General features: G+C 41.5%; 2 protein-coding genes across 2 annotated transcripts in view; one reads left to right on the top strand and one right to left on the bottom strand.

Annotated features, from left to right (window-relative positions):
- The window catches only part of SHC4 (SHC adaptor protein 4), a 247,411-nt gene that overhangs the window by 136,597 nt on the left and 92,429 nt on the right, over window positions 1-18,385 (bottom strand). The window lies entirely within an intron of this gene.
- On the top strand, window positions 469-2,171 carry EID1 (EP300 interacting inhibitor of differentiation 1). The gene has a single exon (XM_010599698.2). It carries the CDS (start codon window positions 534-536, stop codon window positions 1,095-1,097), a length of 564 nt encoding a protein of 187 aa, XP_010598000.2. The 5' UTR covers window positions 469-533; the 3' UTR covers window positions 1,098-2,171.

Here is an 18,385-nt window from a genome sequence, read left to right as displayed (position 1 = left end):
GAATACAGTCTAACTTGGAGAAGTAGGAGTCGGATCGACTCCACGGGGTGTGTGTCTGTGTGTCTGCGTGTCTGTGTGAAATGTGGCGCTTAAACCCAAGGCCGCGAACCCTTGAGAGCAGCTGTGATTGCCTGGGGACGGGGGTTGGGAGGAGGAGACGCCGGAGGAGCGGGGAGGAAGAGCGGGAGGAGGGTGAAGTGCTGTCACGAAGGCAGCGGGGCGTTCAACTCCGCAGCACCACAAGCGGCGGAACGGCTAAGCAGGGCAAAGACAGTCGTGCCCCTGCACGCACAGTCTCTCGGTGTGAAGTTCGAATCCACCGACGCGCAGACGTCGGGCCGCTCGGACTCCCAACGTTGTCTCCGAAGACCCGCCAGCGGCCCCCTCCCCAGCAGCGCCCCAGGCGGAGGCGGCAGCCGCAGAGCCGCGCATGCGTACGGGGCTACGCACCCGCAGAGCGTTTGCGCAAGCGCAGCGCCGCGTCTCTCCGCGCTCGCTGGGGACGCTTGGCTAGCGTGTGAGCGGCTGCAATCATGGCGGAGATGTCCGAGCTGTCCGAGCTGTACGAGGAGAGCCCTGACCTGCAGATGGACGTGATGTCTGGCGAGAGCGACCCTCCGCAGATGGAGGTAGGCAGCGGGAGCCGCGAGCCGTCGCCGAGCCCCGCCTGCCCCGGGGCCGCGCCGCAGCTGGAGGAGGAAGGCCCGATGGAGGAGGGGGAGGCCCCGCCGATGGCCGGGGCGGCGGGCCTGGCGGGCGGGCGCGGCGGCGGGGAGCAGCCCCGGCCGGCGGCCGCCGACGGGGAGAGCGGGGACGAGGGCGAGGAACTGGACGACTGGGAGGACGACTACGACTACCCCGAGGAGCAGCAGCTCCGGGGTGCCGGCTACAGGGTGTCGGCGGCCCTGGAAGAAGCCAACAAGCTGTTCCTGCGAACGTCCGGAGCCAGGGAGGCTGCCCTGGACGGCGGGTTTCAGGTGCAGTACGAGAAGACCCCGTTTGATCAGTTGGCGTTTATCGAAGAGCTCTTTTCCCTGATGGTTGTCAATCGTCTGACCGAGGAACTCGGCTGTGATGAGATGATCGATAGGGAGTAAGCAAAGGCTGGTGGAAGAGGGAGGAGAGACCCAGCATCCCATTATTTTTTGGGTTCATTCGAAATAGCTCCGTGCCAATGCAACACTTGATCTTCAAAAACAAAAAACATTGTGTTCATTCTGTAGAAGAGGGTAGGACAGTGACTGCACAGTTGTGAGAAACGAAGAGAATCGCCAAGAAGGAAGGGCCTGCGGACTGTTGAGAAATGTTTTCAAGAATGCCCCGAAACACCCATGCCTTTGACTTTGCTATTGATCCAGATTGTTTCCCTTGTGTTGGGAAAATAGCTTTCATATCGGCTGCACAGCAAGGGATGGCTTTGCAAGAACAGGGAATGACCAAGACGAACTGCCAGTAAAAGAGCCCACTGATAGTACCTGTCTGATGAGAAAGAACAACGAAAATGTCCAGCGTGGGACACAAGATGTCTTTGAATTATTTGGACTGGAAGCCTATTGAGAAAACTTTGAAAATTCTGATTTTGTGACCTATTCAAGTCGTAGTTATCAAACGCTAAATTATTACTGTAACATAAATTGAGTTGTTTTCAGTATCTCAAAAAGATGAGCAAATCCAAAAATATCACATGTGCTGTATCTTTAAATGTGTTTCCAGAGCATCTTAATTTTGTTTATATATGTATCTTGATCATTTATAAAGCTACGATGGTCTATACAAGAAAATCCATGTCGTGACCACTTTAAACGGTAAAAAATTAAGACCTCTTTCATTAACAGTTTTAGACAGTATGTTACTGAAAGTACAAAAAAATAATTTCTAACACTCTTATACACAGGGGAAATTTCTGTTTTGTTCCTCTCTCACTTAATTTAACAGGCAAAAGATTTTAGTTGAAATTAATACTATAAGAACTGTGGGTGCAAATTGTCACGTAAGAGGGAAGTTGTACATCTAAAAAAATTGAACAATTATGTTACTAATCTTCTAAAGGTTTTAAACCTGCCCAGAAATCCACTTCAGTATCTGAGGTTTCCCTCTCTCTCCTCCTCTAATTAAGCTTGTTATTTGTAATGCACCAGCATTCCAGATAATAAAATTTCTTGTTCTGTGTACTTTGTTTGGCTAATAGTACTGCACATTTTATTGTATGAATTACTGCAACCACTTAATGATTTAAATTTAACCAGTATTTATAAGGGAAAGCATCCAGCTTCAGATACCTGATGCACAGATTAAGTTGTGGAAAGCAAACTGAGTAAATTAAGTATTGCCAACCTAGGAAAACCTGCAGTGTCAGTGAGCATGCTGCTGTGTTTATTAAGATCCTGAAGTTCCAGGAGGAAAAACTGTTAGAAGGCTGCACCCAGTAAAAACAGGATCAGCAGGCTCTGTGATGACTAGTAAAATTACCTGATGTTCCCGCTTCACTAGAGCGATAAAGGCACGTCCAGTACCACAGGACAACTTGGCTTTATTTATGTTAGTCATCCTGTTCTTTGGGAAGGGGGTTCTTTTCTGTAAAATATAAGACTGACCATTAAGTAAGGATGGTCATGATCACTCAAACAGTAGCCTGGTGGGGTAAGGGGAGGGGACAGACAGGAGGTAAAACATTGGCGTTTAAACATTTTAATCCTGCTGCCTCTCAGCTCTTCCACTGCTTTCTCAAATAGCCTGTAGCTGCAGTCAAATGCATCTGTAAATGATTATGCAATATAAATTAACAGTGCTCTGAAAAAAAAAAAGAAGAAGAATGGCAGTACACAATAAACGCCAGTTGCATTTACCTCCAAATAAAGGCTCAGGAAAAAACAGCTGTGTGAACTGGGAGGTTATGCTTCTTTTTCCCTCTCAGACTGAGCAGGGAGCAAGGAGGATGGGGAGAAAACCCACATTCCCTGTTGAGTTTGAAGACAGCTTAAGAAGAAAGACCTGGGCTCTGCAACTGGTTAGTGGTTTTAAAAATAGGAAGTAACCTGAGAGACCACTGAAAATAACTAATATTTACTGAAGATGGAAAATGGCAACATTTTAACGCCCCTTTTAGGGGTGTAAAAATCACATTTCTTTTAAATTTTGGAGTTCTCACAGACTGGAATCAGAGTACTTGGTTCAAATTTGGGCCCCACTACTTACTGGGTCTGTAACTGGGTAAGTTATTTCTCTACTTTAAAGTCCTTAACTGAATATGGGTGTAATAATTGCATGTACCTTATAAATTGGCCATTTAATGGAAATTAAAGGTGTTCTGAGGAAACCATGGTCCTGATTTGGGGGACGGAGTGGGTGGAAGGAACTCGGACAACCTTATGAGTGCATAATATGATTTGGGGAGGGTTTTCTACATCTATCCATAACCTATTCAAGCCGATTCTGACTCCTAGCAACACTACAGGACAGAGTAGAGCTGCCCCGTAGGGTTTCCAAGGCTGTAATCTTTATGGAAGCAGACTGCCACATCTTTCTCCCGCAGAGCAAGCAAGCACTTAACCACTGCACCACCAAGGCTTTATGGATCTACACATAAACCAAACCCAAACCCACTGCCATCGAGTCCATTCCAACTCATAGTGATCCTATAGGACGGAGTAGGACTGCTCCATATGGTTTCCAAGAAACAGCTGGTGGATTCAAACGGCCTACCTTTTGGTTAGCGCCAACCTCTTAATCACTGTACCACCTGGATCCATCCATAGGTATTATAAATGCTTGCTTAGATCAGATGTCCCACACTGGCTGCCCTCAGGCCCCAGATGCCCCACAGACCTATTTTGTTTGGCTCACACTTGTAATTTTAATTTCTTAATTATAAATCAAAATCTGTAATTCAGCGATAGCAGCTAGAAACCCAGATTTCCAGCTTCTGTTGCAAAAGTAAAAGATCTGGCAGCCCTTGCCCCATAATCTCACATGGCAAAAAGTGATTCATGGGCCACATATACCACAGCCTCCACCAGACTGAGTGCAGTACAACCAGATGGTTCCTGGCTACTACCACTGACTGCTCTGACAGGTATTACAATAGAGTCCAGGCAGAGCTGGAGAAAAATGTAGAACAAAATTCTAACTTAGAAAGATCAGACTTACTGGCCTGACAGAGACCAGAGAAATGCTGAGAGTATGGCCCCCGGACACCCTTTCAGCTCAGTAATGACGTCACTCCTTCAGCCAAAAACTGAACAGGTCCATGGAACAAAACAAGAGTAAAGGGGTGCACCAGCCCTGGGGCGGCAGGGACTGGAAAGCAGGAGGGAACAGGAAAACTGGTAATAGGGAACCCAGGGTTGAGAAGGGAAAGTGTTGACATGTCATTGGGTTAACCAATGTCATAACTACAACGCATGCACTAACGGTTTGATGAGAAACTGGTTGGTTCTGTAAGCCTTCATCGAAAATTCAATTAAAAAAAAAAAGTAATTCTTTAGATAGGGGAGATATTCTGTTTGCCATGTTTCCCAGTATTGTCTCCCAAACGTGGAGGCCAAGTGGTGCTAGTCATCACTGTGTTTCACCACTGTTTTCCTCTTGTACCTGAACAGTTTGCATTACCTGCTAGGACTCCACAGATATTTGAAGTTGCCTTTCCTCATTGACCCTAAAGGATGTCACCATTTTCTTCCTGTTTTACCTTGTTTATCTCTTTATCACTCTTCTCAATTCAGTAGCCGTTAAAGAGTTGGTAGAAGGGATAGGAGTAAAGAATTAGTGGAACTGGGAGCTACTAAGATCCTGACTTTTTTTTGCTTAAGCCCCTAAAATACCATATTAAAGTATGCCAAGAAAGTCTGTTTAAAACAAGGAATATACAAAAACTCCTAATAACTTGCTTTTCCAGGATATATTTTCCCATACCAAAATTGATCATTTTAAAAGATAGCAAGCATTACGTTTAATATAATTTCATTTTATGCTTCTGAGGGTCTATGAAACATTTTCTGAGAGTGGATGGTTATATTTTTGATACTGTCCTCAGTACCCAAAAACCAAACCCAAACCTACCGCAGTTGAGTCAATTCTGACTCATAGCGACCCTACAGGACAGAGTAGAACTGCCTCATAGAGTTTCCAAGGAGCGCCTGGCAGATTTGAACTGCTGATCTCTTGGTTAGCAGCTGTAGCACTTAATCACTACGCCACCAGGGTTTCCACTGTCCTCAGTAGTGAAGATAAATATGAACCATCTAATCCATAAATGATCTGTCCATCTATGAATGTATACATAAACTTGAACTTTTTTATGTTTTCAGGCCAAAGTACATCTTTGAAGTTGGGGGGGGGGGTGGGGAGAGGCATTCATGTTTCCTTGTAGTTATCTTAGAACTTCAAGGGGTAGCATGCTTTATGCTTTAAGAAGAATTAAACAAATCCTTTTTTTTTTTTCCTCATGCTACATCCAGCACCCTTCTCTGCTGCCTTCATCCACTAAACATGTTAACTGCTCTTTGACATTGTAAAAATGGCAAGGGGGTGGTGTCTGACCTCCTCTAACTTTGGGGATGGGGTGGGGAGGAGAATCACCAGCATCCGCCCAAGGCTGATTCCTATGAGATGAAGGTCAGACATGCCTCCTCTCTCCACCATCTTTACCAATTCTAACACCAACCGTCCTTCCCATGGCACTTTCTACTTCTCTTCTGGGTTTGATAATTCACTGCAGTGGCCACACAGAACACATAGACCATACTCACAGTTATTGGGTTTCTTAGGGAAGTAACAGGTTCAGGAGTGCCCAGGATACAGTTCTTTGGTCAGGACACCCTCTTCTCAGCTGCACCTGCAAGCATGCCTCTCTCTGGCCCCTCAGCCTCTGTCTTGCTCAGGCAAGTGCTGCAAAGCTCCTTTAGCTCTGCTGATTAGTATCTACAGGCACCCCCTCCACCAGCAAGCCCTGGCCCAAAGGCACTCAGCTTTAGCTCTGTGGGTTGGCAAACCTACCTCCACCAAGTGCCCAGAGGCATCCTACTCTGCCAGCAAACCTCCTCCCCAAAGGCATTCAGCTTTCTCCCTCCGAGCGCCAGGTTGTGCTGTCTCCTGCCTCTGCTGCTGCCATTTCTCTGCCACCACTTCTTGCCATCTTCGGTGTTAACGCTCTCTCTCAGTTTCCTGGTTCCAGGAGCTTCTCAGTACTGGGATCCCGGGTCGAAAAGATGTTTTCCTCTCCTGGCTCTTCCTTGGTTGTGGTGAGATCCTCTCTTCTCCACCTCTGGAATGGTTCATTTTAAGCCTAGCAGAATGGCAAACCTGACCAGTCCCCTCGGTGGGCCACAATTAGCTTATTTGCGTAGTCCCACTCAATCACTTGGGTGGGAGTTATAAGACCATGGAGAGAAAGGCCATATAAAAGCAATCTATCACGCTGCAGACATGGATAGCTTCTTAAGTTGAAACATCCAGAATGGCACATCTTTCCCCCTTCCCCCCACCCCACCCCTGCCGCCAGCCATCTTCCCCTTAGCCTGCAGAATAATTTTTGATTTTTAAAAATCAGTCCCTGGGTCTGAGATCAATGAGATCCTACCTTTGGTCATTCCCACTTAAAGCAGATACTGAACACAACCCCATTCTATGAACCAATGAAACAAAGATGTGAGTCACTCCCAAAGGCACCTCATTGCTATAGCTACTAGAAGTAGATGCCACCATGCCCAGTGCCCCTACCTCTATTCTGCCTGAAAGGTTGTGGGTGTGTCACAACACCACTTCTAATTGTGGACTGGAAAGATGCTGAGAATTGCAACTATGCCCCCTCACACCACAACCCTGTTCTTCAGTCACCCCATAGAAGAACCATTTTTAAAAATGCTCATTAGATTCTGTACCTGAGACTGTCACCATAATGGCCCGAGCTTTGCTTATTCTTTCTCCTCTACAAAAGTCAATGAGACCTCATAATTAAAAGCATTGAGCCCCCTAGTACCATATACCTGGGTGGAAACTAAAAATAAATTTTAGATCTACAGGTGTCTTGAGGGAAAAACAACTGAATGATTGAATTAATACTTCACTTTCCACCCAGATAGGTTGATCTTCCAACTACAGTCCAAAATGTCATACTTTCATTATACCAATGGTATTATTTCCTGGAATAATCAATCAGGGCCCAACTAGACAGAAATCTGTTTTGAATTCATTCATATTAAGCATTTTCTTCCTAAGGTGTTGTTTATACTGCTGTGTAACACTGCGTTTTTGTTTTTTTCATTCTGTCTTTGAATTTAGAAAATAAAAGAAAAAAAAAATAAAGCACCTCCCAAATCCTCAACTAACATTTTGGTGAAAAACAGAAGTCAAGAACTTCCAGCAAACATGGCACCATAGACAGAAGAACCACGTCGTCCCTCCACAGCAAAGACCCGAAAAACTAGGTAAAACAGACACAGACGTCATTCCTGGAACCTGAAATGTCAGACGAAGAGATAAAGAACTCAGCCAAACACCAAGTGGAATAAGAAACTGACACAGCACAGAGAGCGAGGAGAGATACATGTAGAGGTCCCCTAGCAACTAACAACACGGATTAGCCATCTTGGACTCCTGCCAGGGATCAGCAAACAGGGAGCACAGGAAAGCAGCTTCACGGAGCTCCCAACAGGAGACAGAGCAACCAGTAACCAGCGATACACACTCTCCCACCCCTTACCCTCTCCCTGCTGCTCTAACTCCGAGCTTCCTGGCTAGCGGCGGTGGCTCATTTAGCCAGGAAGTGCAGCATCCATGCCGCTTAGATTCTCCACACCCACATTGGAGACTGGCAGACAGTACACGAAAGCAGCTTCATGGAGTTCCCAGCAAGAGACAGAGCACTCAGTAATGAGCAATATATGCTTTCCTGACCACCACTCTTGTTACTCCTCCGCTCCTTCAGCCTCCTCTGCTTCCCACCAGCTTCAGTCTCTTGCCCAGGACACAACTTCTTTGACCCCAGGCAGCTTGGATTTACTCCCTAAGCTGGTGTTGCTTCATTCTGCTTCTTTTGGTTTCTTATGTGCCTCCCACCACCACTTCCTCCTTTCCCTCAAACACCTGGCTCCATGTACTGTCTTTGCTTTTCTTGAAAGGCTGTGAAGCCCCACTCAACTGGGGAACCACTCCCCTGGCCCGCAATACCATGCGGGTGGGATCCCTGGGGCATTTTTTTTTGCTTGCTTTGTTTTGCTTTTTCTGCTTTGTATGTTTTTCTTTTTGCGGCTTTAGAGCCACTTGTGCCAGACTGCACTCATGGCTTAGAAGCCGTTCCCCCAATTTGTGCAGCCATATAGGTGGGATCCCTGGGGGCAATTCTTTTTTTCTTTTTCCTTTTCTGTCTTCTTCATTTCTCAGTTCTCATCTCTCTATACTTACCTTCTTTTCCTATCTCCTGAACACCTGGTGCTGTGTAACATCTATACCCCTTATACCCAGGCTATACTGCGTGGCCTGAAGCCACTTCCACGGCCTTCGTAGCCCCACTGATGGACCACCTGCGGGATTTTCTTTCTTTTTTTTTTTTTAATTTTGACATTTTTGTCTGGTTATTTTCTTCTTTTTCCCTTTTTCTTTTTGCTTTTCTCCATTTCTTGGTTTCTCATTTTTCCACTCCAATGGAAACTCCCTTTGCACTCCTTTGTTTGTTTCTGGTTCCTGTTTCTCTCTTTCCCATACGCATATTAGCTCCACACATCACAACCTCCCCCTGCCTGCCTGCACAGTGCTCTGAACATCACACCCAAGAGCAGCACAGGCATAGCTTACGGGAACCTGCCCAGCACTAATGGCACACCCTGTCAGCACTACTGCGTACCACAAACAACCCTTCCCAGCCCCTCCCGTTCAGCTGGACTTGCTCTGCTGTAACATAACTGAGTTACTAGCTCTGCCCATTGGACAAGGAGGTGAAAAGTATCATGACTACAGAAGAGCAAACAACAAAGGATGCCCAGCCTGCCTGCTCAGACATAACCAAATAAAACAAAAAGCAGGATGAAATAAATCTACAATCAAGAAACAAAGAAAATAACTACTGAATGTCCCAAAGACAGCAATGTCAAGACATATTAAAAAAACAGGACAGGAGGGTTCCAGTAGGCATGCAAAATAAAACGCCAGATGACTTTCCAGTAGAATAAAAGGCACTAGAACTACCTGACAGGGAATTCAAATCTCTAATATTCAGAGCTATCCGAAAGTTGAAGAAAAAAGCAAACAAAAATGAGGACAAAATAGACAAATTTATGGAAAAAGCAGACAAATTCATTGAAAATATAGACAAAAAAATGGAAAAATTCAGGAAAATACAGAAACAAAATGTCAAAATAAATTCACAACTAGAAATCATACAAAAACAATTCGAAATCTAAAAGATAAACAAGAAGATTTCAGAAATGGACAGTGTCATAGAAGGGCTGAGAAGCAGGGCTGAAATGATGGAAGACAGGATCAGCGAAATTGAAGACAAATACTTGGCTATAACTCTGAGGAAAAATCAGAAAAAAGAACAAAGAAAAATGAAACCCTGAGAATTATGTAGGATACAATCAAAAGCAAAAATTTCCGAGTGATCAGAGTTCCAGAGCAGGGATAGAAAACAGAGAGCACAGAGAGGATCGCTGTAGAATTGCTGACACAAAACTTCCCTAATATCATGAAGGGCTGACCATCCAAGAAGCTCAATGAACCTCATATACAATACACCCCAAAAGAAAAACACCAACGCATATCATAATCACACTCACTAAAACCAAAGACAAGAAAAAATTCTGGGAGCAGCTTGAGAAAAACAAAAAGTCACATACAGAGGCGAAACAGTAAGATTAAGCTCTGATTATTTGGCAGAAACCACGTGGGCAAGAAGTCAACGGGATGACATATATAAAATCTTGAAAGAAAAAATTGCCAACCAAGAATAATATATCCTGAACAACTTTTGTTCAAATATGATGGTGAAATTAGGACATTTCCAGGTAAACAGGAACTAAGGGACTATGTAAAAACTAAACCAAACTTACAAGAATTATTGAAGGGAATCCTCCGGTCTGAGAACAAAAAACATCAGACCCAGCCTGAATCTAGGATGCAAGATTGTACCAGCCAGATACCAGTGTCAGAAATGAACTCTCAAGGACTATCCAAAACTAAAAGAATTGTAACAGGGAACTAGAGAGGTTAATCTGTAAATAACAACAACGTCAGAACAATAAAACAGAATAAACACTGTAGGTATACCACTTTCTAATGGAGGGGAAGGCAAGGCAATACCAAGTAATAATAGACTGGTTCAAACCTTAGGAAGATAAGGGTAAATTTCAAGGTAACCACAAAGAAAGTTAACAAACCTACTCATCAAAGAAGAAAAAGCATAACACGTCAATAAAAACAAAATCTACAAAAACAAAACAAATCCACAAACAAAAGGAACTTGGCACAGGAGAGTAAAAGGAATAAAGATAATGTTAGCACCACAAAAACACTACAAAATGACAGCAATAAACTCACACCTATCAATAATTACACTGAATGTAAATGGCCTAAATGTACCCATAAAGAAACACAGAGTAACAGAATGGATGAAAAAACAGGATCCATCAATGTTTTGTCTACAAGAGACACACATTAGAAACAAAGACATAAGTTTATTAAAAATCAAAGAATTGAAAGAAATATATCAAGGAAATAATTGAAAAAAAGAGCAGGAATGGCAATACTAATCTCTGATAAAATAGACTTTAAAACACAATCCACCATAAAACACAAAGAAGGGCAGTATATAATTATTAAAGGGACAAACCATCACGAAGACTAAACCATAATAAACATCAATGCACCCGGTGACAGGGTACGAAAATACATAAAACAAACTCTAACATCACTGAAAACAAATTGACAGTTCCACAATAATAGTAAGAGACTTCAACACACCACTCTCGATAAAGAACAAAACATCTAGAAAAAACTCAATAAAGATACAGAAGAGCTAAACAGCACAATCAGCCAATGTGACCGCAGAGACACATATAGAACACCCGGCCAAACAGCTGCAAAGTACACATTCTCTTCCAATGCACATGGAATGTTCTCCAGAATAGACCACATCTTAGGCCACAGAGCAATCCTTAACAAAATCCAAAACACTGAGATAAAATACAAAATATTTTCTCTGACCAAGATGCCATCAAAGTAGATATTAACAATAGGAAGAGTAAGGAAAAAAAATCAGTTACATGGAAACTGAATAATGCCCTGCTTAAAAACCACTGGGTCATAGAAGAAATCACAGACAGAATCAAAAATTCCTAGAATCAAACAAAAATGAAAACACATCATACTGAAACCTTTGGAACACAGCAAACGCAGTCCTCAGAGGTCAATTTATAGCAATAGAAACACATCAAAAGGAAGAGAGTGGAGGTGAGGCCAAATGGCAGAGTAGTCAGACACTTCCAGTGATCCCTCTTACAACAGAGACCCAAAAAAACAACTGAAATGATTACATCTGTGACAATCTAGGAACACTGAACATCAATGGCAAAGACAGAAAACAGACGGAGCGGCAAGGAGAGGAAGAGACGGTTCAGAAGTGAAAAGGAGTTGCGTGACCTAAATTGCCGGGGAGCCTCAGACACCAGTTCTGTAGCAACTGCGGCGGGGCTGGCAGTAGCATTCTGGATGCAGCTTCCCCAGGGAGACAAAGCAAGCCGCACAGCCTGCTCACACCTCTGGAACCAGAGAAGAATGGCACTCTCAGCAAAAGCTAATTACTTGCGTTTATTTTACTGCAGCCCCAATCCCCAAGCCAGCTTTAGTGGCTGTCAATTTCCCTGGGCCTGAAATATGCCCTGCTACGTGTCCTGAGCCATTTCCGCAGCCTTGGAGAAGGAATGAATTCACAATTAGGGGAAAAGATAATCTGCCAGCTCCACCAAGTTAGGGAGCTCAGGACAGAAGCAGTTCCTGTCCAGGCATAAATGGTCCGTGGACGTTGAATAACCTTCATGCCTGCATGGAGCTGTGTAGGCCCATTTCAGGAGAACAGGCCTATGTAGGCAGACTGCAACTGTTTCAGATGTGGGGTGGAGAGGTGGGTGTTTGATCTTTGACACCGCTTTGCCTATTAAACACAGTCCTCACCTACCCACATCAGGGGCCTAAGGACTGGTGGCTCCACCCATGTCACCTAGTTACCCATGACAGGGATCCAAGGATAAGTGTACCTCCCAGTCCTACAACCAAAAGCAGTGGGTGCCCATGGTCTGGCTACAGAACCCACCCACCTGTGTGCTCTAGGGAACAGGGACGTGCTATCCTCACAAATGGGGGATGGTTGTAAGCCCCCGCCTTGTTCAGAGCATGACCCCCTGCTGCAACAAAATACCTGTACCTACGCCAATCACCCCTGCCCCCATAAGACTGTAGGACACAGCCTGTACCACACAATTGATGACCAGCTACCTGGACACCTGAACTGAATCCATACAAGAAAAGTAAATGGACTCCTAGGCACGAATACCTGGTAACAGCTCTGGCCATCTGCTGACAGGTCATTAGAGCTTCAAAGGTGAAAATAATGAAGCTAGCTCACACAAGCGGCTTATTTGGGCATATCAAAATGAAACGACGTAAGAAGCTAGGATACAGTAAGCAAATATAAAATAAACTACTACAATAACTTATAGATAGCTCGGAGACACCTCGGAGACAAGAGTCAATATCAAATCACATAAAGAAGCAGATCATGATTGCTTCAGCAAGCTCTCAAAACAGAATCAAGGAATCTTCTGGATGAAGGTGTCCTCCTGAAACTACCAGATGCAGAATACAAAAGATTAATGTACAGAACTATTCAAGACATCAGGAAGAAGATCAGGCAAAACACAGACCAAGCCAAGGAACACGCAAATAAAGCAGTTGAAGAAATTAAAAAGTTTATTCAAAAACATAATGAAAAAGTTAATAGGCAGCAAGAATCCATAGAGAGACAGCAATCAGAAATTCAGAAGATTAAACATCAAATTACAAAATTAAACAACTCAATAGAAAGAGGAGCAGAATTGAGGAAGTGGAAGGCAGAATTAGTGAGGCTGAAGATAAAACACCTGTCACCAATATACTTGGAAAAAATCAGATAAAAGAATTTACAAAACAAAGAAACCCTAAGAATCATGTGGGACTTTATCAAGAGAAATAACCTATGAGTAATTGGAATACCAGAACAGGGAGGTGTAACAGAAAATACACACAGAATTGTTCAAGATTTGTTGGCACAATAAGTACCTGATATTGTGAAAGATGAGGAGATATCTAGCCAAGATGCTCATCAAACTCCACATAAGGCAGGTTTCAAAAGAAAGTCACCAAGACATAATCAAACTTGCCAAAATGAAAGAGAGAATTTTAAGAGCAGCTAGGGATAAATGAAAACTCACCTTCAAAGGAGAGTCAATAAAAATAAACTCAGACTACTCAGCAGAAACCATGCAGGCAAAAAGTCAATGGAATGACTTATATAAAGCACTGAAGGAAAAAAATTGCCAGACAAGGATCCTATATCCACCAAAACTATCTCTCAAATATGAGGGCAAAATGAGGGTATTTCCAGATAAACAGAAGTTTAGGGAATTTGTAAAAACCAAACCAAAACTACAAGAAATACTAAATGGAGTTCTCTGGTTAGAAAATCAATAATATCAGGTATCAACCCAAGACTAGAACACTGGACAGAACAACCAGATGTCAACCCAGATAGGGAAATCACAAAAATGAATCAAGATAAAAAAAAAAAAAAACTCAAAACAGGGAAACAGCAATGTCATTATGTAAAAGAAGACAACATTAAAACAATAAAGAGGGACTAAAAAGTTTGTTTTTTTTTTAAGAAGTGTAGTGATAGATCTTTCATAGGGAGAGGAAGTCAAGATGATATAAAGAAGTAAAAGTTATGTTTAAACTTAGAAAAATAGGAGTAAATATTAAGGTAACAACAAAGGAGACTAATTATCCTACTCATCAAAATAAACTACAAGAAAATATAAAGACTCAGCAAAAATGAAATCAACAGCAACAAATAAGAGGAAATACAATATATAAACTACTCAGTACAAAAAATTAAGTGGGTAAAAAAAACTGAACACACAAAAAAACACATCAAATGACAGCACTAGACTCAAAAAAAAAAAAAAAAACTCATACCTATCCATAATTACACTGAATGTAAATAGACTAAATGGACCAATAAAGAGACAGAGAGTGGCAGAATGGATTAAAAAAAAAAAGTGATCTGTCTACATGCTGCCTACAAGACACACACCTTAGACTTATAGACACAAACTAAAACTCAAAGGATGGAAAAACAACAATCAAAAAAGAGCAGGAAGGACACTATATAATGCTTAAAGGACAATATACCAGGAGGATATAACCATATTAAATATTTATGCACCCAATGACACGGCTTCAAGACACATAAAACAAACTCTACCAACATTGAAAAGTGAGATAGACAGGTCCACAATAATAGTGGGAGACTTCAACACACCACTTTCGGTAAAGGATAGAATATCCAGAAATAAGGTCAATAAACACACAAAAGATCTATATGCCACAATCAAACAACTTTACCTCATACACATAAACGGAACACTCCACCCAATAGCAGCCAAGTATACTTTCTTTTCCAGCGCACAGGGAACATTCTCTAGAACAGATCATATGTTAGGTCATAAAGCAAGCCTTAACAGAATCCAAAACATCAAAATATTACAAAGCAACTTCTCTGACCACAAGGCCATAAAAGAATAATCAATAACAGAAAAAGCAGGGAAAAGAAATCAAACACTTGGAAACTGAACAATACCCTGCTCAAAAACAACTGGGTTATAGAAGACATGAAGAATGGAATAAAGAAATTCAAAGACTCCAATGAGAATGAAAACACCTCCTATCATAACCTTTGGGGCATACCTAAAGCAGTGCTCAGAGGTTAATTTATATCAATAAATGCACACATACAAAAAGAAGAAAGGGCCAAAATCAAAGAATTATCCCTACAACTTGAAGAAATAGAGGGCAACAGAAGAAATCCTCACGTACCAGAAGAAAGCAGATAATAAAAATTAGGACAGAGTTAAACGAAATACAGAACTGAGAAACAACTGAAAGAGTTGACAAGGCCAAAAACTGGTTCTTTGAAAAAATTAACAAAATTGATAATCCATTGCCCAAACTGACAAAAGAAAAACAGGAGAGGAAGCAAAAACCCAAACAAGAAATCAGATGGGCGATATCACAACAGACACAACTGAAATTAAAAGAATCATATCACACAACTACAAAAAATTGTACTCTAAAAAATTTGAAAGCCTAGAAGAAATAACAAAAGAAGAGATTGAGAAGTTAATTAAAATAAAAAACAAAGCCCTGGCCCAGATGGCCTCACTGCAGAGTCCTACCAAGCTTTCAGAGAAGAGTTAACACCGCTACTACTAAAGGTATTTCAGAGCATAGAAAAGGATGCATTCTATGAAACCAACATATCCCTGATACCAAAACCAGGTAAAGACACCAAAAAAAAAGACAAAAACAAAAAACTATAGACCTATATCCCTCATGAACTTACATGCAAAAGTCCTCAACAAAATTCTAGCCAATAGAATTCAACAACATATCAAAAAAATAATTCACCATGACCAAGTGGAATTCATATCAGGTTTTTTTTTATGCAGGGATGGTTCAACGTTAGAAAAACAATGTAATCCATCATATAAATAAGACAAAACCACATGATCTTATCAAGTGACGCGGAAAAGGCATTTGACAAGTCCAACACCCATTCATGATAAAAACTCTTAGCAAAATAGGAATAGAAAGAAAATTCCTCAACATAATTAAGGGCATTTATACAAAGCCAAGAGCCAACATCATCCTAAATGGAGAGGGTCTGAAAACATTCCCCTTGATTATGGGGACCAGACAAGGATGCTGTTTATCACCACTCTTATTCAACATTGTGCTGGAGGTCCTAGCTGAAGCAATTAGGCTAGATAAAGAAATAAAGGGCATCCAGATTGGCAAGGAAGAAGTAAAATATCTCTATTTGCACATGACATGATTGGCTACACAGAAAACCCTGAAGAATCCTCAAGAAAACTACTGAAACTAAAGAAGAGTTCAGCAGATTATCAGGATACAAGATAAACATACAAAAATCAGTTGGATTCATCTACACCAACAAAGAGAACATAGAAGAGGAAATCACCAAATCACTACCATTTATAGTAGCCCCAAGAAGATAAAATACCTAGGAATAAATCATACCAGAGACGTAAAAGACCTATACAAAGAAAACTACAAGACACCACTGCAAGAAACCAAAAGAGACCTACATAAGTGGAAAAATGTATCTTGCTCATGGATAGGAAGACTTACCATTGTAAAAATGCCTATTCTACCAAAAGTGATCTATAGATACAAAGCAATTCCGATCGAAATTCCGAGGACATTTTTTTTTATTGTGCTTTCAGTGGAAGTTTACAAACCAAGTCAGTCTCTCATAGAAAACTTATATACACCTTGCTATATACTCCTACTTGCTCTCCCTCTAATGAGACAACACACTCCTTCCCTCCACTCTCTAGTTTCATGTCCATTTGGCCAGCTTCTGCCCCCCCCCGCCCTCTCATCTCTTCTCCAGACATAAGCTGCTCACAGAGTCTCATGTGTCTACTTGATCCAAGGAGATCACTCTTCACCAGTATCATTTTCTATCCCATAGTCCAGTCTAATGAAGAGTTGGCTTTGGAAATGGTTCCTGTCTGAAGAGTTGGCTTTGGAAATGGTTCCTGTCTTGGGCTAACAGAAGTTCTGGGGACCATGACCTCCAAGGTTCTTCTAGTCTCAGTCGGAGAATTAAGTCTGGTCTTTTTACACTAATTCAGAGTCTTCCTTTGTGGTGGATTTAACTTTAAAGTCTATTTTGTTAGAAATTAATATTGCCATTCCTGCTTTTTTTGGATTGGTGTTTCCTTGATATATTTTTTTCCATCCTTCGAGTTTTTGTTTGTGTCTCTAAGTCTAAGGTGTGTCTCTTGTAGGCAGCATATAGACGGATCGTGTTTTTTAATCCATTCTGCCATTCTCTGTCTCTTTATTGGTGTATTTAGTCCATTTACATTCAGCATAATTGTGTTTCATGCTGTCATTTTGATGTCTTTTTTTCTGTGTTCTTGACAGTTTCTTCCCACTTAATTTTCTGTGCTGAGTAGCTTATCTTTATACACTATCTCTTCCTCTTATTCGTTGTAGTTGATTTTGTTTCTGCTGAGTCTCTATTTTTTTCTTGTATTTTATTTTGATGAGTAGGATTATTAGTCTCCTTTGGGGTTACCTTAATATTTACCCCCACTTTTCTAAGTTTAAATCTAACTTTCTTTATATCACCTTGTCTTCCTATCCACATGAAAGATCTATAAGTAAATTTCTTAGTCCCTCTTTATTGTTTTAATGTCATCTTCTTTTACATAATGACATCGCTGTTTCCCTGTTTTGAGCATTTTTTTATCTTCATTTATTTTTGTGAATTCCCTATTTGTATTGACATGTGATTGCTCTGTACAATGTTCTAGCCAACGACATTTTTTAATGAGATACAGAAACAAATCACCAACTTCATATGGAAGGGAAAGATGCCCCAGATTTTTAAAGCATTGCTGAAAAAGAAGAACAAAATGGGAGGCCTCACACTATCTGATTTTAGAACCTATTATACAGCCACAGTAGTCAAAACAGCCTGGTACAAAAACAGATATATAGACCAATGGAACAGAATTGAGAATCCAGACATAAATCCATCCACATACGAGTAGCTGATATTTGACAATGGCCCAAAGTCAATTAAATGTGGAAAAGACAGCCTCCTTAACAAATGGTGCCAGCATAACTGGATATCCACCTGAAAAAAAAAAGAAACAAGACCCACACCTCACACCGTGCACAAAAACAAACTCAAAGTGGATCAAATATCTAAATATAAAATCTAAAACGATAAAGATAATGGAATGAAAAATAGGGACAATGGTAGGAGCCCTAATACATGGCATAAACAGTATACAAAACATTACTAACAATGCACAAACACCAGAAGACAAACTAGATAACTAAGAGCTCCTAAAGATTAAACACCTGTGCTCATCCAAAGACTTCACCAAAAGCGTAAAAAGGTTACCTACAGACTGGGATAAAGTTTTTGCTTTGGCATCTCTGATCAGCGTTTGATCTCTAAAATCTACATGATACTACAAAAACTCAACAACAAAAAGACAAATCACCCAATTAAAAAATGGGCAAAGGACATAAACAG

This window comes from Loxodonta africana, chromosome 10 (genome assembly GCF_030014295.1).
Source record: "Loxodonta africana isolate mLoxAfr1 chromosome 10, mLoxAfr1.hap2, whole genome shotgun sequence".
Classification (NCBI taxonomy): domain Eukaryota; kingdom Metazoa; phylum Chordata; class Mammalia; order Proboscidea; family Elephantidae; genus Loxodonta; species Loxodonta africana.
This window is presented reverse-complemented; position numbering and strand designations above follow the sequence as displayed.